Source organism: Artibeus jamaicensis, unplaced genomic scaffold, assembly GCF_021234435.1.
Source record: "Artibeus jamaicensis isolate MK-2021 breed Jamaican fruit bat unplaced genomic scaffold, CSHL_Jam_final contig_388, whole genome shotgun sequence".
Lineage (NCBI taxonomy): Eukaryota > Metazoa > Chordata > Mammalia > Chiroptera > Phyllostomidae > Artibeus > Artibeus jamaicensis.
In genome coordinates this window covers 7,305,414-7,328,791 of record NW_026521813.1, presented here as the reverse complement: position 1 = coordinate 7,328,791, position 23,378 = coordinate 7,305,414, and the positions used below count along the sequence as shown (strand labels likewise).

The window sequence follows — 23,378 nt, the reverse complement described above, 5'->3', positions numbered from 1 at the left end:
TTAGAATGGAAGGGCAGATAAAGTGCTTCTCAGATAAGATCAAATTCAAGGAGTTCATCATCACCAAGCTCTTATTATATGAAATGTTAAAAGGACTTATCTAAGAAAAAGAAGATAAAAAAGATGAACAGTGAAAGGACAGCAAACTCACAGTTATTAAGAACCACACCTAAAACAAAAGCAAACTAAGCAAACAACTAGAACAGGAACAGAACCACAGAAAGAGATATCATATGGAGGGTTAGCAACAGGGGAGTGGGAGGAGGAGAAGGGGGGAGAAGGTACAGAAAATAAGTAGCATAGATGGTAGGTAGAAAATAGACAGAGGGGAGGGCAGGAATAGTATGGGAAATACAGAATCTAAAGAACTTGAGACACGTGGTCATAAACTAAAGGGGGGAATGGTGAGGGGGGAGGGGTGTGCAGGGTGGAGGGGAATGAAGGTGGGAAATAGAACAACTGTAATGGCATAATCAATAAAATATATTAAAAAAATAAATAAATAAAATCTTTAAAGAAAGATTAAAAAACACCAATTCAACCAGCTATTCTGATATATTACTTACTGGAAGTTAAAAAAAAGGTTTTTTAGAAGTTAAACCAATTTGTACTTTGTTTGAGCTTCTTAGATAGAAAAAAATTCCAGAGAAGTTTCTCTTGTGGACTGTGGCATTACTTATCGTTAAAATTACTGGCTTAGCAGCATACCTAATATTAGTTTCAAATAATTATCTAATTGGTCAATAAATACATTTCCATTCTTAACCCTGCCACCAGGAAAGTTGAAATAAACCGTTTAAAAATTCAACATTAATTCTATTACGAAGATTATCTTTATGATACATGTAAATATAATCTTCCCGGTTTAAAGACATTTAATGTTGGCTTAGTTCTAGTCACAGATATTATGCACTGATTTTTTTTTAAATTAATTTATTTTTTAAATTGATTATGCTGTTACAGTTGTTCTATTCCCCCCTTCATTCCCCGCCACCCTGCCCCCCAACCCCACCATTACCCCCCTTTAGTTTATGTCCATGTGTCTCAAGTCCTTTAGGTTCTATATTTCCCATGCTATTCTTGCCCCTCCCATCTATTTTCTATCTACTGTCTATGCTACTTATTTTCTGTACCTTCTCCCCCATCTCCTCCTCCCACTCCCCCTGTTGCTAACCCTCCTTGAGATCTTCATTTCTATATTTCCACTCCTGATCTAGCTGTTCTTTTAGTTTGCTTTCGTTTTAGGTGTGGTTGTTAATAACTGTGAGCTTGTTGTTCTTCCACTGTTCATGTTTCTTTAACTTCTTTTTGTTAGATAAGTCCCTTTAACATTTCATATAATAAGGGCTTGCTGATGATAAACTCCTTGAATTTGGTCTTATCTGAGAAGCACCTTATCTGTCCTTCCATTCTAAATGAAAGTTTTGCTGGATAGAGCAATCTTGGTTGTAGGTCTTTAGATTTCATGATTTGGAATATTTCTTTCCAGCCCCTTCTTGCCTGTAAGGTCTCTTTTGAGAAATCTGCTGACAGTCTGATGGGGACTCCTTTGTAGGTGATTGTCCCCTTAGCTCTTGCTGCTTCTAGGGTTCTCTCCTTCATTTTAATTTTGGCTAATGTAATTATGATGTGCCTTGGTGTGTTTCTTCTTGAGTCCAACTTTTTTGGTACTCTCTGGGCTTCTTGGATTTCTTGGAAGTCTATTTCCTTTGCCAGATTGGGGAAATTTTCTTTTATTATTTGTTCAAATAGTTTTTCCACTGATGGTTGTGTCTTTCCCCCCTTCTGGTACCCCTATAATTCGGATATTGGAGCGTTTAAAGATGTCCTGGAGGTTCCTAAGACTCTCCTCATTTCTTTGAATTCTTGCTCCTTGACTCTTTTCTGTTTGGCCATTATTTGGTTTCTTCTGGTCCACTCCATTGATTTGAGTCCCAGTTTCCTTTTCATCTCTATGGGTTTCCTGTGGAATTCCATTCATTTCCCTTAATTTAGCCTTCATATGTTTCTCTAATTTGTGGCTATAATCAACCAGATCTGTGAGGAGGCTGATGACCAGTGTTTTAAACTGTGCGTCTGAGAGTTTTGCTATTTCTTCGTTGCTTAGATTTATCTCTGGGGCTTTGAGGTCTCCCTGCGACATTTTTGGTCTGTTCTGGCCCTTTAAATGTGAGAAACTGCGCCTTGGACTCCCAGGTCGCTGGGTTGTGACGCTGTATGTGGGGGCGTGGTCAGAGCGGGGAAATGGCGGCGCCCTCTATTGCCGCCGCCGCCGCCGGTCCAACCGCTCACTCCCTCGCTCGCGCGCAATTAGGCAACCGCAGTCAACTCGCTGCACCGCCTCCCCACTGTCTCCTCTGCAGTCGCTCACCGCTCACCGGTGGGTTGCTCGGTCACTCACTAGGTCCAATCCTGGGTTTGGAACCCGTGCGACTGGATTCGCGCATCTGGATTCCGCGCCCGGTCCGATTGAGCCCTCCTTTGTAACTCCTCACCCGAAGCCGGTTTCGCCCCTTACCGGTCGGGCTGAAGAATTTGTTGTTAGCGGACTTCCGAAAAGTTCAGTTTTCCGTGTTCTGGTTGTGTTTTCTGATGCTAATATTTAGTTGTCCCTAAACTTGGTTGTGTGAGGAGGCACGGCACATCCACCTAAACCTCCATCTTGGCGGAAGTCTTCTGCACTGATCTTAGTGAATTCCATAAATTTACTTATTTCAAGTAAGTATTTACTCTATCTTAAGGTTTATATTTTGAAATTAAGAACTTAGACTAATTAATCATAGATATTTTCTCACCTATTGCACTCCCTTAAATGTTTTAGCTAAGGTATCAAGATTTTGTGTCCAGCAGATTACATGTAAATGCAAATGGATGTTATTTCTGTTTTAATTAAGTGTGATCTTTTTCTTTAATGTTTTTTTGGTTTACAGTGGACATGTATTGGTTCCATAGTTAACACAGCAAACTGTTGTTAATCCAGGGTTCTGCTGCATAAATTGGACAGTGCCCCTTTCTCCACAGTCATGGGTTGCCTTTCTCTCTGTCTTTTCACATCCTCATGCGCAGTAGGGTCAATGACAGAGGACATTGGAAAGAGAGAGGCAAGATGTACCACCAGAGAAGTTGCAAATGTCTCAAAAAAGGCAGGCTAAGAAGTTAGGACATAAGATATACGGAATGCCTGTGCTAGGGCAGACGGAGAATGGGACAGAACGGAAGGAACATTTTCCGACTGAGAGAAGTGATGTTGAGAGACAATACAAAGGCAGGAAACCTGTGTCTAGTGGTGAAATTTGCTTCTGGAGAGGTTGTAAGAAGAGGATCTGAGAATCTCCAAATATCTTTTGGAAACAGACCGTTCATTATATCCCACTGTGAAGTATGAACCATGGTGGGACGGAACCTTGAAGAAAGTTAGTATTTAGTGACTTGTTACCATTTTTTAAAGGTAGCTCATTCTGTCCTTTTTTTTTTTTTTTTTTTTTGGTAAAGGCAGATAAGTTGGCTGTTGTTAAAGCATCTGGTGGTATATGAATCTGACAACATCCTCTCCTGTTTTCTCAATTCCTCTCATAAAGAAGTGTAAGAGACTCAGGTATAGGATAGTATATCAAATACAGTGAACTTTTTCCCTCACTGCAAGTAATCACTCAAGAGGGAATTAATACATTGCATGTAATAAGACTAAAAAATTAAAATTCATGATGGTATGGAAAATGGATGTCTGCAAGTCAAAAACTAGCTATCTACCCAGTAACTCGGATGCTTTAATAGGATACTACGACATTCAGAAAAATGCTGCACATTATATTGGCAACAGGAAATGCTTTTAGTATTTAGCATTGAGTGATACCTTCACTTGTGTTCTTAACACATGACTGCATGGTTATATGGAGACATTGCTGGTTTCAAATTGACCCTCATATGTTAAAGCAGAATTCTAATTTATAGGTTGAAGAATAAAAGACCGAAATTCTTTTCATGCTTGGTTAATTATGTGAGTTTCTTAGTGTCAAAACAAAATTTAGATTATAAATGAATTAATTTGTTCTACAAAACGGTAGTCATGCTTTGTGACAAATGTAGAATACTTTCATCTACATTTTTATTATGAAATCACAACTTTTGAAAGAATGACAAATTTGAGGGAAAAAAATCAAAGTAAAGATGCACTGGAAGTTACAATATTTTGTAAAATTTTTAGTCATAATTCATTATATTGCTCCAGAAGAGGAATTATGTTAAGGGTATTCAAAATTTTAGATCTTCTCAATCAAATTCATTAAAAGTTGGAAATCACCATAGAATTCTGGAAAATGCCTGGGTTGTCAAATTTTGCTTTATATTATTGGTTTTGTTATATATAGGATGTATGACATTAGTTAAAACTACAAATTTCAACTTCTTCTATAAAGTGTGGTTAATTGTACTTCTTTTGCAAGCTTGTAAGATTATAGATGTTTCATGTAAGTTTTTATGTGAAAATTCTAGTACCTTGCTAGGCATGTGTGTTCATAAAACAGATGGACCCGGTACTATTTTTTACCATTATTAATACTCTGCCATCATACCAAGCATAAATCATGTCATCAATTTTGTGAATTATCATACAACTGGATATTTGCAATTATTTAATACATATTTTTTGCAGTAAAAATTGATCCTTCCTGTGGTACCTGCAGGAATGTCAAACAGATGGAGTTTTTAGTAACAGGTGGTCTTTTGACACTGAAACTGATATTTGACATTTAAAACTGATATTCAGTGAAATCAGATTACTTATCACTGTTCTCTATTTCCTTTAAAAAGCACAAAACCCAAGAAACCCTACAAGTTTGTATATGACATTAACCAAGAGACATAGAAATAGTGGAGAACTGAAGGAACAAGAGTGACATTTTAATAATACAGTTTAAAAAACAATTTCTTTTAAAAGAATTAATGAGAACATTTAATATGTCATTCTGTCATTGCAGAATTAATAAGAACCTTTAATGTGAGCCCTTAGATTTATTTAAAAATTGTTATTGCCTCAATTGTTATTAAGCTAAATGGCCTTAGTTCCATTAATATACTAAAAGCAAAAATTATCTAAGTGTTACAGATGAGACCTAAATGCACTATGAAGTGTGCAATCCATGGCCTGTGGGCTGCATGAGGCTCAGGATGGCTACGAATGCAGCCCAACACAAAGTCATAGATTTACTTAAAACATTTTAATATTTTTGTGTGATTACATGTTGCAATGTATTTAATGTGTGGCCCAAGACAATTCTTCTTCTTCTGTGGCCCAGAGACACCAAAAGGTTGGACACCCTGGGCTTTGGTCTCTTGCTTGACAACAAATTAATTCCGACTTAATCCTACTTAAGGTAGAAAAACTTTTTGCTGGACAAATATAAGCAGGCACAAAGACTTTATTACTTATTAATATTATTATTACTATTTCAAATACTTGGTTTAGTGCCCAAGCTGGCTCCCTTCAGTGTTTGGGTGAGTTCCTTGTCACGGGACTATCAGTGTAACAAGAGTTACAGCCTCATCAGACAGAACGTACGGACGTGGCTACGGAAAACTTCAACCACACTTAGATGCAGTGTGCTCTCATTTAAAAACCTGAATTTGCCCTGCGACTCTGTATGACTTGCTCAAGGCGAATGTCTGAAGGTGAGTGTCGGTGTGGGCACTGGCTCTAGAACTGGGAAGGCCCCTGCTCTGCCTTATTCTGGAGCCGGCACTTTGCAATTAGTGGGTGCAGACGTGATGTCTCGAAGGGATCCGGGGGGCCCCATTGTTGGGGTCTGATACTGATCAGGGAAGAAGGCACCCTCTGACTGGGCAGATGGTCATCGCTTAGGGCCACTCTGAACAGTTTTCATTTGATTGATTGATTTTGCTGAGAGGCCACTAACTCTAGAAAGTTCTCATTCCCTGTTGCCAGAGAAACCTACTGTATTCACTTCTGATTATTTTAAGAGTCAGACAAGTTATGTAATAAATGACTGCAATGCATATATAATTATATTTTTCTACACCTCAACTCGGTTTCATTCTCAAGTTCCCATATGGCCAGGCAGAGAAAAATAACCTCAGCCAGTTCAGATTAATTTTGGTCAGGAGTTCCTCTGTTAACTCAGAGATGTATGCTTCCCCCTCTTGTTCCTGATTGTATTGAAGTTGGGGAGGTGTCGGTGGCAGAGAGCCGAGTCGCTGATCTTACCTTCTCAGTATCCACTGGTACACCTGGGTCAGGGTTGGGACAGGCCGAGACTCCCATGTCCTCCCCTGCCTTCCCATGGGGGTGACTGTGTGTGCAGCTCTGACTTACCTGCTTCATCCGCTCTTGCCAGCATGCAAAGACATTCCGTAGAAACACTCGTCTACAGGGTCACACTTGGAGCACACTGACTTGGGGGGATTCTGTGAACCTTGCTGCCTCCTCAGCCTCCTCTTTAGACAAAGGCCTCCTCTGTGTTCCAAAAGTATCTCAGACTTTTATGGGGTAATGGACATAGTGTGCAGAACTCATACTTGAGGCCACACTAATATCTTACGCTAAGACCGTAGTTATTGCTGCCTTTTAAGTTTTCTTCTCAGCCTGGACAATGTTTATCTTTGAGATGTATAAAGGCAAGGGGTGGGAGTCAGTTATTTATTTATTTGTTTGTTTGTTTATTTATGGATGGGAGTCTTTCGCATCTACAGTTAACTCATACACTTTATGTCCTACTTAAAAGCCTACTAAAAATGCATCCTTTTGAAACTCAAAATCCTCTTTCTCACAAATCTCACAAAAGTTGAGCACAAAGCTCAACTTTTAAAGTTGAGCTTTAAAAACTCTTACTCTAAACTCAACAGCCAAGGACGCTCTCTTCTCCTGTTCAGTCCTGGTGTTTCCACCCTGATGGCCCTGCCCAAAGTTCTGATAGTGAGAGAGCTGGAGGACTGGAGCACAACAATCCAGACGATAAGAGAATTAAGTGGACACAGAAACCTATTGATCGACTAGTAACAAACTGGTTTCTTTTTTATCGCTTTACGAAATCAAGTCTGTTTAATAAGGATGAAAGGAGAATAATATGCAGGATATCTGGACTAGAGATTCTTTTCCCCTTACTGTATAAAAAACAGTAACTTTTTTAAAGAGTTAAGTCAGATATGAAATATTACTGATAAATAAAATTTCAGAACTGTAATTTCGGTAACTTTTTCATTCTGCAACTTAACAAAGGCAGTTGATTAACTGAAGCACATACAGTATTAAACTGTTATTTTGATCATTTGAATTTTAGAAAGGCTATCTCAGATGAAGAGGTGTTAGTCATTATAAAATTGACTGAATGAGATGTTTGCCTGAGTTCCTTGGGGTAATTTTCTTAGGGGGATAGCTCTAATTCTTTACTTCGAACCTACTTCAGCTTCCTTTTGCTTTTCCAGTGAAATCCAAGAAATTTAACACAGTTCTCAGGGACAACCATGACTCACCTGGACCCCGCCTCTCCAGGCTTTGCTTTCCCTGTGCTTTTATGAACCTGGTCCTCAGGATCCCTCTCACTTCCAGAACTGGCACAACCTATTCTATTCACCAGATGGCGCTCTCTTCCTCATCAATGAACTGGCTACCCCTTTCCACTGTTCCCTGCCTCAGCCCTACCTCCAGTCCTAAGGAATCTGCTGGCTCTCTCCTATTTCTCCCGTGGCCTTTAAATCTCCACTGCATTGTGGACATTTGGATATTTGTGTAGTAAAAAGAGGACTAGGCACAGAAGGAGAAGACTTAGGGTTTCCCTTGTTTCAAATATCCTGGCCAGGCCTTTTCAATTCTCTGAATGGTCAGGTCTCTCTGTGGATTTCCTAACTGCCCTTGCACTGTTTTTAGTCAGAGTTTTATTGGCTACAGCTGACAACTCCTTGGGTACAGAAACCAAATCTCAATTTCCAATAGTGCTTTGTACTCAGTAAATATTTGCTGAATCAAATAGAATGGCAGATGAAAAACAAGTTTTTTTGATAAACCCAGTGGGATAAATGGGGAAAATAATGGTAAGCTCAGTTATTTTAATGTTACCAAATTTTATCTCACTGACAAGGGGTAGTTGAGGGGTTGATTATGGGGTCCCCTTTTCCGTCCGTCTACCTCAGCCAATAATTGTGATTTCCTTCTTTTATATCTGTAGAGTAAAAGTCTTAGTATTCTTTATTTGAAAGTCAAAGGGAGGTAATATGTGGTAGTTTACAGCAAAGGACTGAATATTAACTACTAATTCACATTTCATTTGACAAGCTTCTGGATAAGCTCAAAAGTCTTGCCAGGTAGATACCAAGTTATATCACTTCATTTTGAAAAAGATAAAAATAACTCAGCTCCTTCACAACAATCTAAACCTTTTCTGTTTTCAACAAGTGGTATTTGGTGTTGCAGTTCAGTGCCATGGGTCACCTTGGTGAAGATTATCTATTTCAGAGAAGATTAAAAAAATAAGTTTACCTCTATTCTTCTTAGTCCATCACTTTCAGCTATTCAATTACATGCTCTTTGCTTGTGGGTACCTGAAATAGTGAGAAAGAATAAAAAAAGAAAATTAAATATAACTAAGTAACATTTGTGAAAGGCAAATATTTACAATTTTAATTGATGACAGACACACACTTCGTAAAACTATCAGCATGCAACTCCAGCTGCAGAAACTGAACAGCAATATGCCTAAGCTGGTTAGCAGCAAAAAAGTAAACCAATCACATTGACAAAAGCCACCATAAACAAAAAAACTGTATTTAAAAGATTAAGTTTTGGCATTCATCCCTACCATCAAGTCTTTCATGTTCTTTCTTTTTTTTCCATCAGAATTTAGCTTACGTTTGATGTTAGCAAGAGTTGCATTACTATTATTGTTAATTTTAGTTCTGTTTATTAACTTGAGGGTTATATATTGTAAAATAATTTTGGTGCCTCTAGTTAATGTTAATTAGTTGTTTTAATAACCTATAGACCTATTTGTTATGTTTTTGTAGGTTTACTTTTTTAACTATCAGGAACTTAATAACTGAGAATATTTAACATTACTGTTGCATATGCAAAATTACAGAGTTACTATTAGTGTTACCTGTTTAACGTTTAGTCATCCTTTGAGTCCTGCGACATATTTCCTTAATAATCATCAGCCATCAAGTCTGATAGTCTCAAAAGAAATATCAGCCCTCTAAACTGCCTTCAAGGGCGGTGATATTTAGCACTGAAAATTACAAATAAAGTTTTTGAGGTTGAATAGCAACAACTGGCCAGTGACACTGATGATTTGTTTGTCAAAACAAACTGTTATCAACTACGCAAATGAAGTCCACGCACTCCTTTGAGTGAAAACAATAAAGTGAATCTACGCAATGCTTACATGTTGGATGGGATATTTAATGTGCGGGGAAACTCAAAGGTTGAAGAACTAGGCATTTAGACAGTGGTAAGTGGTAATCTTACCTCTTTATACTCCATTACTCTTTCTCACGAGAGACATGCTAATGCAAACAAGTCAATCAGAATTTGTGTTTAGCAAGATAAAGCTTAGAGGATAGTTTAAAATCCATTTATTTTTCTAAATCCAGTTTTTTTTCCATTAACATGTTATACATTAGTGTTTACTAACCATGATTCATGTAACAGTTTAGTTTGTTAACTTTTAAATTATTTAACAACCATAAGTTATTAATACATTTTTAAGTATTACACAAATATCTTAAAACAAGCTTGGGTTCATTTTTGTAATTTTTAAATAGAAAACATTTTAGGCATCTCTTGAAGAAGAAATAAAGCAGACATTTAAAGCTAGAAAACAAGTAATTCCAAATTTAGTTTTTACAAAAGTTTTCAGCTTTATTGACAAATTATGGCAAACATATTTGACAAATTGTGGTTTCCTATTTAGAGAAGCTTACACATGGAACTTTATGTGTGTTTTTTTTCTTTTTTAACAAATACAGGTTAAAACACTGAACAAATTCAGTTAGCTACATACATACAGTAGCTGCTTGTTTTCAACCCCATTAAAACAGCATTTAAAATTAAATTTACAAACTTAATATCAAACATCTTCATCTAACTAACAGATATTAAAAGACAGGTTAAAACATCTTATCTACAACTTTATTATCAGCTAGTTCAAAAATCATATTACAGTCTTTTAGCAACCCTAAACAACGTTTTTGCTAGTTGATTGAGACTCAAAAATCTGTTAACAGATTCATGCTCTTTCTTAAAAAAAAAAAAGGAAAAAGAAAAAAATTAAAAGATTACACACAACAATGAAAAACAACCAAGAGAATATCATCCTACTGAACGGTTTATAGATAATGCTTGCCAGTGTCTCTTTTAGTCCGTTTTGGAAAATACTAGTGCCAAAGTCACACCAACAGTATAGGGGAAATACAAGAACTATATGGGAATAATCATGAGAAGTTATTCCTAGAATAGGAAAAAAAAAGGACTATTACTTGTCTTGTTGCTGTTTTTGTGGAGACCACAGGCTATGAATTGTCTTTGAGGTGAGGTCACGGGTGAGGAGGACCTTCAATATCTACCATAGGGGTGCTCCCTGTATCCCCCTCTGGCTGACCTTGGCGGTGGTGCCTTCAGGCTGGAGCGGGTCGTGGCCCATTCTTCTGGTGCTACGAACGAGAGAAAGACAATAACGTTCACATGGCTAGAGAGTTATCAATAATAATCATTTAAGACACAACAGTCAACCCAAGAAAGGAGAATGAAGGATCTCAACACTGACAACTCAAACCTTACTATATGTTTCACATGGGTATATAATCCAGATATATGTATTTTGACATGCAGCCACTTGGAATTCAACTTGTAAGGCATTTTTTTCCCAGAAGAGAAAGGTGAACTTCTTGTTAAATTTCTATACCACAAAAAAGCAAGAGGAGTATCATCGTAAAAACCTCTATATTTAATCCTTTATGTGGACTCCCAAAAGAAATTGGGTGAAGAAAACCATTATCCCCTTATCCCCTTATAAATACAATAAAAATAAATTTAAAAATATAAAGAAAGAAAAATAATCAGAGATTCTTGGGTCTTTATTAACTTGAGAATACCAGGGAATCTTAAAATGAAACAGAACCAAAAATGACTACTGCCTGTTCTGTGTATCCCCAACCAAAGGAATAGAAAATTCTACAGGGTGGGACCTAGGATTTGGTATTTTACAAATGCTGTTTTAGATGATTTTTCTGGAGTCCCAGGATGAGATTCATTGTACAAAACTGTTCTAGACAAAGATAGTCAGAAATAAGCAGTCTATGGAGTAGAGCAAATTTTAAGTAGTGGCATTGGTAAAGACAAAAAATCTCAAATTAGTTTTTCAAAATAAAGAAGTTGGAAAATAAAGAGGTATTAGTTCTCTAGGAAGACTCTTCATTTATTTACCCATTCATCAGACTTTCAGTAACCTTAATGTTTTCGAATGTAGCCAAAACAAAAAAAGAAGCAAGCAAGATTTTGAGTATTGTGGAAAACGGCTTTTGTAAAATTTATGCACCCAGAAGAGAAATACAGCCCTCCTGCAAAGGGCCAAGGACTTAATAATGGGTTTGTGGTGACTTATGTAATTCCAGAAACTAGGTTGTCCCAGTCTTCCAAACAGAATTCAGTTCTTCCGTAGACAGCACAGTTCATGCATGGGACTATGGTGGAAGGAATATAAGAAAGGGATTTGGACATGAGAAAAAGGATCACTTAAAAGAGACATATGGACATTGATAGCTGATGTGAAAGATGGTGGTAATGACAATATCACCTGGAAAATCACTGCAGACTGAGGCCAACTGATGTAGGGTGTATGCCCCCAGGCAGTTCAAGTACAACTAAGAATATCTCTAGCAAAAACAGTAAGAAAAATTTAATTTGCACTCACTGTACTATTGGGCAATAAGTAACAATTTACTACAGAGAAATAATCAAAAGTTTATCAGTGTAGAAATAAATAGCATTCACATGGGTAAACTTTGGGATTTTGAGCATTTCTTTCATGAGGACATTTTTATTACACGTGATATCATGATAAATGAAAAATTATATGTTTTTCACTGAAGTTCCCTGCTCATGCTTATTTCAATATGTGATAGGGCATAAATTAGAAGTAAGAGCCTAAGTAACTGTAAGAAATGTTACCCGTACTCAGAATACAGAGATACGTAGACCAGGCAAACTATGGTCTGTGAGCCAGCTCTGGTCAGCTGCCTATTTTTATAAATCAAGTTTTACTGAGAACAGACATGATTGTTTCCTAACCTACTGTCTCTGGCTGCCTTCAGTCTACAAAGGCAGGGTTCAGTTGTTGTGATGCAGATTCTACTGCGTGCAAAGCCTGAATTGGTGACACTCTGGGCTTTTACAGAGACCCCGCTGTAGATCCTGTTGTCTTCGTGGGAGGTCGTGGGTGTTGGACCTTCTGCAGTGATCTCTTGAGGAAATAATTTAGCCTAAGCTGCCTGAATTTCTCAACATAGACATTTCAGAGAACTTTATGTATGTACTTGACTGGATTTAAATAACATTATCTTTGATGCGCTAGAATGAAAAGTGAATTTTGCTTACAAGTTTGAAAGTGCCTCCTGAACTTTATGTCATATAAATTTTATACTTTGTCTATGAATAATCAAGAATGTGTCAATGTCCTTGTTCTCAGGTGGTAAAATCTACCCCACTTTATTATTGTTTTAACAGGGGAAACGTACCACTTTTGGCTTCCTTTGTCCTAGAGTGTTAGAGATTACACAATTGCAGTCTGGGGTTTTAGGTGGGATAATGCAGGTTTCAAGCTTTACCAGGGTATGGAAGTTCTGGATCCTTTTCAGATGCCCCGTGTTCCTGGTAGCTTCTTCAAAATTGGTAAAATGAGTGGATCAAAAAACTATAGTACATCTACACAATGGAGTACTATGCAGCCCAGAGAAAGAAGAAGCTCCTACCCTTTGAGACAGCATAGATGAAACTGGAGAGCATTATGCTAAATGAAATAAGCCAGGTGGTGAAAGACAAATACCATATGGTCTCACCTTTAACAGGAACCTAATCAATAAAGCAAATAAAAAAGCAAAATATAACCAAGGGCACAGAAATTGAGAACAGACTGACAACAGTCTGTTGTCAGACTGACCCAACTGACCAATCGGAAGAGGGGGAGGAATTTCAGGGGAAAAGGGGAAGAGTTTTCAGGAACAAGTATAAAGGACACACGGACAAAAACCAAGGGGGAACAGTGGAAGCAAGGGAGGGAGGTGGGTTTGGCTGGGGTTGGCAGGGTGTGGTGGGGGGTAAATACAGACAACTGTACTTGAACAATAATAAAATAATTTTAAAATAAATATAAAAAAAACCAAGAAACATGCAAAAATAGTGTTACAACCTTGAGCAGAATGATAGCAATGTGTGCTACATCTAGTCCTAGATTTGTCAGAACTATTAAACAGGCAAAATCCTGGAGTCTTGCTGCAGAATACATGTTTCAAATGAACTCATTGACTTGGCTTTACTTGACTTCATCAGACAGCTAACTGGTGGACTGAAAGCTTACATTTCTTACCTGTTGGCCAACATTAAAGTAGGAAGTGTCACTGTTCACTGCTGTGTCCCAAGTGCTTTGAGAAAATTAGATGCTTAATAGTCATTAAATGCAATGAAAGATTACATGAATGATTTAACTCTAGGAACTATGAGGCAGAAAGAGCTTCCAATGACAACCTTGAAAATAGTAACAACTGAGCTGAAGAAATTCACTAACTATAAAAGCTCTATAACTGGAAATATTAGATATTTCTCAGAGAGTTGAAGCCAGGCTTCTTACTCAAAAGGTTTAATAGCTATGTACCAAAAATAGTCACTATTTGATTCAATGAAACAATCATAGTGGAATCCCATTACAAAAAGATATCAAAACATGTTTTATTGCACAAAAAATGTGATCTCTTCAGTTCTCTGTGTATATGCAAATTAATACTATGCTCTTTCCTTCTAGGAAAAGGAACAACTATTAGTCTACCATAATTGTAACCAGAAAGTCAGCCAAAATAAATTTCTACACAGGCAAAGTGAATTTTAAATTTTCTAAAATTCCTTACCTTTAGTAGAGGAAATTAAGAATTTAGTTCACTTAATTCAGATCTTGGGTCCACTGTTCACATGCTCTCAGTAATGACAGTGAATTGAGTTTAGAAAAATATTATTTCTATTTGTGCCAAATTTCCTTGGTCTATATTTTTCCTGACATCATGTGTTTATATATAGTATAGCCACACATACCATCATATGATAGTACAAGCAAGCTCGTCTCAGTGAATTCTATGTCTGGCCTTTGCACTGAATGCTTTTTTTTATCACATTATGTGTCATGAAAACTTACCCAGTCAACCCGCCCCCTCATGGCTCACCAAAAGTTCTTAGGTATCTTTACTACACAGTAATATCAGAGATAGAAGTGATTCTTAGAAATCTAAAAGCATCTTGACTTGAGTCTACCGTGGAAGCTTACACATGGAAGAAACCCAAACAAAGGAAGAGATATATTATTATAATGTCCTCATAATGAAAATTTGCTGAAATTTGAAGTTACAAAGGCCCAGGAATGCATTTAGAATATACCTGTCTTCTCGGGGTTCTCCTATTCAGCAGACAAGGTATATTTGAAATATTTTAGGGCTTCATGTAAAATTTGGCATCTCGGCCAGTTGTGTCTATTCCCATGAGGTATTCTAGGATGTTATTTTAAAAAATTATTGCAGACAATAAAATTTAGAGATAATCTTCCCTTGTCCTTCTGAAAATTGATAAAGGAAGTGAGGTCCTCTTAATGTCAGGATCAGTGTCACGTGAAGAACACCAGCTAGACTATGCATATGAATTGAGAAAATAAATAAGCTACTGCTTAGAGAAGGTGAAAAATATCTGTCTGCCGAGTCGAAATTACTGGAATTGTTTACAGAATTGTGGACCTGGAAATAGCAAATGAGGATATGAGAAACAGAGCTTAAGTGACTTGATCAAATTCCCACCAATTCTAGACTTTCTAATTCGGATTTTAATGTACCACTTGTATATGAAATAAGAAGTAAAGGGGGAAGATAAAGCATTTATAAAGCAAACTTTTTCTTTTTTTATTCTTTACTAAGGATCTCCTTTGCCAGTCATTGTACTTAGCCCTGCATATGAGTATAGTTCAAGTAGCCTTAAGGAGATCGCAGGACAAAACTAACTTGAAATTTTACAGGTTACAGATCAATTATAGTTGGTATTCGAAGAGAATGATGGGGATAGCTTAGAGAAGGGTGCTACTACTAACTTCCATCATTCAGCTGAACTTGGATGGAACTCTAGATTTATTCATCTTTTCAAAAGAGGAGTTTTCTGAGCAAATATGTAGCAAAACTAAAAATTCAGACACTGTTTAACTTACTTCAGAGAACACATTTTCTTTAAAGGCTTTCCTGTATTAATGACTTTTATCATCTGGCTTTGTTTCTTAAACTGAATTCTAAGATCTATGAAGGAAGAGACCTTTCAAGGTGACAGATACAAAGTAAGAACACCATAAATATTTGTAAGGCACATATAAATAAGTAAATGACATCACTAACTAGAATCAATTATAAGTAAAACAGGACTCTTCTTCAGAAACACATTGTTAGCAATGAGGTTAGAGTGTTGCACATATTTGAAATGCATTAACATTTCTTTTTTATTTTGTATTGTTGTTGAATTACAGCTGTCCCTGTTTTCCCCTCACTACTCTCCCCTGCCCTACCCACCCCCCTTCCCACATTCAATATTTCTTTTAAAACTTACTCCACCTCTAATTTTATAACTCACGCTGATTTTTTTTACCTAGTTGAGTCAAAGTTTACAGAATGCCATGGGGCTCATCTTCATTACACGATAATAAGCATCGTTGAGGAACATCTTACTTTGATAAAGAGGTGTAGGCTACCCAGGTAATCTTCTGGTGCATTAAATGTTACTCTAGTGACTCAGAAAGCGTCTGCACTCAGGCGAGCACTCCGCTGCCAGCAGCGTCAGCACTGCCAAGTGGTGTGCATTTCTCCAAGTGCTCTCATTCCCACCAGGGGACCGGCTGCTTTGGGAGAGCATTCAGAGTAGGAAAGAAAAAATCTGGATTGTTTTTAAAGTTGCAAAACAGTCTTCTCTGACTGTTCCAGAGATACGGTAAATGTTGAGGTTAGTAGGGGAAAAATGAAGCGTAGGAACAATGCCAATTTAGGAAAAGTTGGCATTGTTTAAGTACCTGGAAAGTACACTTTTAATGTTTTTCTATCTGAAAATAGGTTTAAAATACCACCTTCTGAGTAAATTAATTTTAAAGATTAGTTCAGAAAAAATGTAGGAATCATCAATATTATTGAGGGCACAGCCCTTACATTCACACTTTGCTAGGCCTACATAGCTAATTGTATTTCTGAGATCTGAAAAAGAGTCTCAACTTTTCTTTTAAACAACTACAACAAAAGAGTATGGCTCATGCTATTTATTTTTGGTACACTATGCGGCACTATGCAAAACCCCAACTACAGTAGAAAACCTAAGTTAATCTCTATGACCACAGGCTTCTAGTGTTTTGGTTTGCCAGTCATTTCAAGAACATTACAGCAAGGCTGATGAAAATGCATGCTGGCTGTAAGCCATTGAGATGAGTTTGTTGGTCTCAGTTAAGTTTCTGATCTTTTGGAGGAATATCACTCTATGTAAAAGCATCTTTCTAATATATACTTACATGCTATTTTATGGCTACTTATTCCCAAAGAAAATATGTTCAGTTAGATATTTTATTGTTGTTGTTGTAACTCATATAATAATATCCATTTTCCTTATATAATTAAAATATCTATCCTATTTAAAAATGAAGATATTACCATCACCTCTTCTAAGGGGGAAGCTCAATGCTAGGCATTTTATGGATATTATTAGCAAATACTATTTTTCTGCAAGATAGGTGTTACTGTTGCCTTTCTTTTTAAGACGAGGAAACCATAACTCAGACTTTTTCTCTCTAATAGTCTCACCATCTTTCCACTACATCTTCCATCTAAAAGAATTCCTGACCGTCACTTCTTTTTCCTTCCCTTTCTTTCCTGTATAAGTGGACTTAATTTTTTTCATTCCCCTGGATTATGTAATAATTGGTGATTCCCAACAACAACACAATTACTTAGCTAAATGAGTGAGATTGTAGCTTAATTTTGTTAACAAGACCGTGGGCTGCATGAGCTAAATTTGTTGATTTACCCAAAGTAGATGGTAAGGTTATCTGCTCTGTGCTCAGCATTTAAAAATATTGATGGCTTAACCATTTCATCCATACAATTTGTGTGGTCACCTCTTGCAGTTGATGAGCTTATTGTTTTAAGATGCATATGGCAAACAGAAAAAAATATTGAAGGAGAAACATACGACCAGCATCTGTTTTCACAGATGAACATAGTGAATTACCTTCCAAGAAGAGTTAACTTTAGTTCACCATCATTTATGCTCTCAGAAAATTCAGTCAGTTTAAGGGAAGTTTTTAACACTGTTGCAATTTTTAACTAGATATTTCCTGTTAGAAAAAAGTACAATTTGGGATAATCCACTTGAAGAATAACAAAGGGCTGGGAATTTCTAAACACTCTATGCTTAACTCGGAAGCTTATGAAGCACACTGCAGATAATAATTTATTCAAAAATTTAATTATATTTAAATATTTTACACTTTTTGTTCCCATAGAAGAAGCCCCAGATGGATCCATAACTTTGAATGGGAGTCCCGAGAGTCTTGCCCCCAAGGTTGCATTTGAATTCTGACTCTGCTTTTTTTGTTGCTGAAAGAGCCCTTATGCAAGTCTCTTAATCTACATAGTGATGACACATTTTAACTGTCACAAACCATTCTGAGCTTCTGACATGTGTATCTAACTGCCTGTGGGCTATCTCCTCAGGTGTCTCCAGTCAGTTTTTCCCAAGACTAAACTTTTTCCCCATATTACCTAACACTCTTCCCAAGTTTCCCATTCAGCAAATGATGCTACTACCTACCAGCTATCTAGTTACCAACCCAAAACTCTTGGCATCTTAACAATATCTCTTTTTTGCACAGTGGATCTGAGCAATAACCATGCTTTGTCTTTTCTTCTTTAATATACATTTAATCCATCCATTTCTTTCCATCCTCATTAACCCTATTTCACTGAAAGCCATTATCACAGTTGTCCAGAAAGCTAGTCATCTTTTGTGCCTTTCTATAATTTTATCCATGCTATTATATATATATACATACAATAGTATATATTATAATTAATATTATATATATGTTTTATATATGTATTTAATTCTTGGTGTGTGTGTATGTATGGATATATGCATACACTCTATTCTTCTCCACCTTCTAGCCAGAGGTACTTTACCAAGTACTATTGATTAGGTCTATTCAATTAATCTTACAGCACATTCAAAATCAAACCCAAACACCTTAGCAAGGAATTCCATACTAGGCCTAACTTGATGTGATCCCTGATTTCATCCTAGACAATTGGAATTTTTCACTTTTGGTCTGAAAATACAAGGAGTTTTGTTGGTAAAGTTAAGATATTAAAATACATTTCTTTAAAAGAGAAAGTCTTCTTATTTTTGCAAAGAAATAGGCTCAGAGCTAACTAAAAGAAGGAATCAGGAGAACAAATCTTTTTAGGGTTTTAAATGCAAAATACCCAAAATTTATGTACCCAGTAAATTTCGGCAAATGAATGATTTCACTTTACTTAATGTATTGAGAAACACAATTCCGATTTCTTTAACGATTAGTAAAAGTTTATGGATTACTTTTTTGGATTGCTTATTTTGAGTCATCTTAAGAAAGATAATGATTTCTGGTAGGGATCTTTCCAACCAGAGATAGGCTCAGTCTTTTGGTGCTTTTTAAGAGTAGCCTCTCTTGCTACTGGCAAATTTGTCCTAAATACTGAAATTCTCATCCAATTTTGATGAACCAGATCCATTTAATATTTGAAGAAGTTTTTAGGTAAAATGCCAATCTGGCTTTTAATAGTAGAAGTTTCCATTTAGCCACCTGAGCCATGAAACAAATAAATAACAACTAACTCTGGAGTCCAAACTTCACATAGATAATAAATACAAATGCTTAAAGAGTAGTACATATTGAAAATATGAATGGGTAAATTGAGGAAGACAGTTGATACACATATGAATAATCTGTAATAAGGAATATTATTAAAAATTTGGAGGGTAGAATTCTGAGACACATCTGTGGACTTGATACTTGGTGCTTGATATTTCTCTATTAACTTTAATCTGATTCAATGTAATGTGGGTCTGTGGTCATGGCTGAATTTTTTAAGCCAGGAATTAAATCCAGTTTCTTTTTTTCAGTTTTGGTATGGAAATCTGACAGTCATTTTTTAAACCTATTTTCACTTTTGTATTTACTCTTGTTTAATACCACCACCTTTATTTCATGTATACACCTAATTTCCAGGTCACAGTGTGGTCTTACAAATTTACCTTTGTTTAGGTTGTTTAGGTTGTTAGATTGTTTAGGTTGTTTGACTTACTGCTGTTCCTGATTTAACTCCAGGAGAGTTAAAAAACAGTGACCAACAAACTTGAGTCCGCACCAGGAATAGCTTTCCAATTAGTTTAATTTCCAATGGGTGATTTTTATAAGCTTCTATGTCCCCAGGTGAGGCTACCATGATTTGGAATGTTAAGAAGCACTGTAATTCAAATATGTTGTGATTAGTATAAGACTCCTCCCCTTGGTGGTGGTGGTGTTTTTAAATTATTTATTTGTTTTTAGTTCTTATCCTACACATTTTATGGATGATCATATTTTGTAATAGCTCGACTCTATTTCTACCATTTAATTTCTAATTATCATTTATTAATGACTGACAAATTACATATTTAAAATTGAAACATATTTTATTCTTGACTTTCTATATATATTGTAGCTGTCCAATAATATAGGCCAGTGGTTCTCAAAATTTTAAATAAATGTGTATCTATCTTCTTACTTTGGAATTAAGATCTCATCTAAGTAAAAAGGAGATAAAGATGCCAGCTAAAGGAAGGGTTTCCAAAAGGGAAGGTACAGGAAAAATACAGTGAATAACAGTTGGATATGATATAGAACCTTGTCTGACTTCAATTTTAAAAATACTTTTATTATTGCTAAATAAAATCCTGAATCAATCAAAAGCTTACAGAGTTCAGCCATAGGCTTTTTTTTGAAATATATATAAAGACTTTATGAGAAATAATGGAAGGAAGAATAAGAATGGTGATATAAAATAATAATTCTCTTCTCAAAGAAGTTCAATAAAGTCTTTATCAGTGGAGAAGGCAGGCTTGGTGACATAGCTTCACAGATGAAGGCACTGAATTTGTTGTCATTTGATTCTCTTATTCTCCTGAATCCCTTATCTCTATATTTGAGAACAAAAAAATGAGCCCAGGGCATCCACAGACCAGCACTAAGTTATGGGTGTTCAAAAAACACCAGGCTTAAGGCGCAGTAAAATGTTAAACTAGCTGTTTAACCAGCGCTTACTCTCTGGGCTTTTGCCTGGATGGCGCCTCTGCCTGCCTTCCCAGGTGGGTGCTCTTATCTTACCGCCTGCTCCACAGAAACCTAGGCTAGCCTTTGTCTCTGGTTACTGGGGGGTAACTTCTAAACCTTGAATTTCTTGGAGCAACTGGATCCACAGTGGATCCCTCTGACCACACCCAATCACTTATGCTAATGAGATGACTGAAGATGGAGGCTAGTCATGCCAAAAAAGACCAATCATGAAATTAGGGGGCTTGAGCTTCGACCATGTGATTCCAGCTTCAAGCCTGGGGAAAGGAAGAGGCTGGAGATGGAGATGATTCAGTCAATCGCGCCTACAGAATGAAACCATAAAAAGAGTGTGAACATTTATGCTTAAATGAGTTTCCCTGGTTGGCAATACTTTGAGAGCTGTTACACAACAGGGTGCCAGGAAAATAGTGCAGCCCTGAAGATTTCGAAAGCTTCACATTTGAGACTCTCCCAGGCCCTGCCTTTTGTGTCTCTCCTTTTGCCTTATTCTGCTTTCTATCCTTTTGCTGTGATGAAACTGTGGTTTTAAGTATAGCGCTTTACTTAGTTATGTGGGTCGTTCTGGCAAATTATCAAACCTGATGGGGCAGCACAAACTGCCAAATCTGTGGCCAGCTGCTCAGAAGGATGGCCTGGGGTTTCCTAAACTTGGGACTGGTTGTGACGTGAGGGCAGTTTGGGGCAGAATTGTGCCCTTAACTTATGAAACACTCCCCCACCCAGTCTCCTTTGTCTGCTCTCCCCAGTCTTCTCAACAATGAATTTTAGCTCTTTGCCCTGACTGGCCCTATCTCCTGGGATATCTGTCTGTTGTCTGCTCCTGCACACAGCGGAGTGTGAGAGGCCGTCTCCTGAGATCTTCCTGCACAATTATAGGCTCCAGGGAGACTGACCTATCTAGTCTGTGTTATTTTTGTTTTTCCTGGCACATCTTGTTCCAACTAAGCTATAAGTTTGACAAGGTACCAATATGGTTAGTACATTTGTTCAATACAAAAAGATATTAATTTAAATCATCAATAATTATAATTACATTTTTGACTGGCATAGTTTTATCAGTTCCTATTGAATCATTCAATAAACTATGACATATTTGATAAATGAAGTGTTTTACATTTATTTCAGAACAATTATCTTTTTTTAATCCATGACCTCTGTTAATAAACACAAAATCTTCCCAATCTATGAAAATTATATAAAGGCCTACTAAGGCAGCAATCTCCTGGGCATATACTTCCATAGCTGGTGTATTTCCACATAGGCAAAAACAACCTATTCTGGGCTTCATTATTTGTATTGTGTACTTTGTGTTTTAAAAACAGCTCCTTTTTTCAATATTCTAACTATAAATAATCTATACCATATTGAATATGCTTTTTGTGTTTTCTTTGTTCACCCCAAGATTCTGTAATAGATCTCTCAACTCTCCCCTTCTCTTGTTAAAATGATTGCACCATTAACTCAGCAGAAAAAAAAGTGATAAAAAAAAACCTTCCTATGCCTAGTTTTCTTGTCTTAAAAAGAGCTGTTAGATGCCTGTGGATTATAATTTTTTTGTGGACCCTCTATCTGTTGGGTATATTTCTGACAAAATCAGCTCTGGGACTTAACTGTTTAACACACTTGTTCAAAAGGGACTAAATTCTATACTCTGGTTTCTCCTTAGATCATATAAATCTCTCACCTTTTATAAAAAGGGACTAAATTCTATTTCCATTAATTAAATATTTAGTTTTTTAAATGTGAGTTCCAAATGGCAGGCTTTACAATATGCGGTTTACTTACAAAATACCCAATTTTTTAAAAGTGGTCTGCATAAAACGTGTGCTGCCCCAAGATGGCAAATGCCTGGCACAGATTCAACCATTTATATTAAGGTCGGAGGCTACTGTGCATCCTGCTCCGATAGGTATATCTATCTACATCTTATTCTCAACCTCAGCTTGTAAGAGGTCCACCCAGCAGTGTTTAAAACTGATCCCTAGCTCTCATCCTCCAAGACTAGGATACAGCTGATCTGGGGTGGTAACTGACACATTGGTATTTTTTCAGTACTCCCCAGGTGATTCTAAAATCTGTAATTAAGGTGATACTTCTCTGATCTAAAATATTGAAAAAGTTATTTCCAATTTTGCCTAAACTTGCTGAATTTAGAAGTGCATAATTCAAAACATAATTGAAACTGTAAACAAAGTTAACAAAATTAGCAATGCAAGCAACGAAGTAGTTGTGCATTGCTCTTTTTGCTCGTTTCTTGCCTAGGCAACTTAATCATCATTTATTATTAGGACAAGCTGGATTCAAAATCTGCCTCATGGCAACTTCTGAAATAGTAAGAAACAGAAAATTAAAATTTTTAAGTTAATTTTACAACTGAATTTTAAAATATATTAGTCTTTCAATTAAAATGAAGTTCATAAATCTATATTAAAACTAAGTTGAATAAATCGTAGTACTGTTTTCAATAGCTTATCATGTAACAACTTTAATATTTATAAATTCTAAGAAAAATAAATTGTTTGATACACTAGATTTTTTAATGAACATAAAATCATACCCATATTAAGAAAACTCATCTTCACTGTAAAATCAATTTCCTTAAATTTCTATTTCTATTGACTATGAAAAATAGTCTTTGCTCTGGAATCACATGCCTGGCACACTAGTCACTTAGCTTCATTTCCCCTTGCTGTTTTGCAGATTAATCGATGGAGGGCTTATTGTCACACTGGG

The 23,378-nt window shown here is 36.5% G+C and overlaps 1 protein-coding gene across 2 annotated transcripts in view; it reads right to left on the bottom strand.

The window, feature by feature from the left end:
• KHDRBS2 (KH RNA binding domain containing, signal transduction associated 2) overlaps positions 1-23,378 on the bottom strand; it is a 569,275-nt gene that overhangs the window by 10,712 nt on the left and 535,185 nt on the right. The window contains exons 9-10 of one of the 2 annotated variants that reach the window (XR_008391564.1): positions 10,483-10,656; positions 8,489-8,550 (exon numbers count right to left, since the gene is read on the bottom strand). Coding sequence is in view for 1 of the 2 variants with exons in the window: in XM_053665007.1 (XP_053520982.1) it covers positions 10,559-10,656 (98 nt within the window). In the remaining variant the exon portion in view is untranslated. Of the gene's footprint in view, positions 1-8,488; positions 8,551-10,304; positions 10,657-23,378 lie in introns of those variants that run through there. The other variant, XM_053665007.1, reaches the window with a different exon arrangement.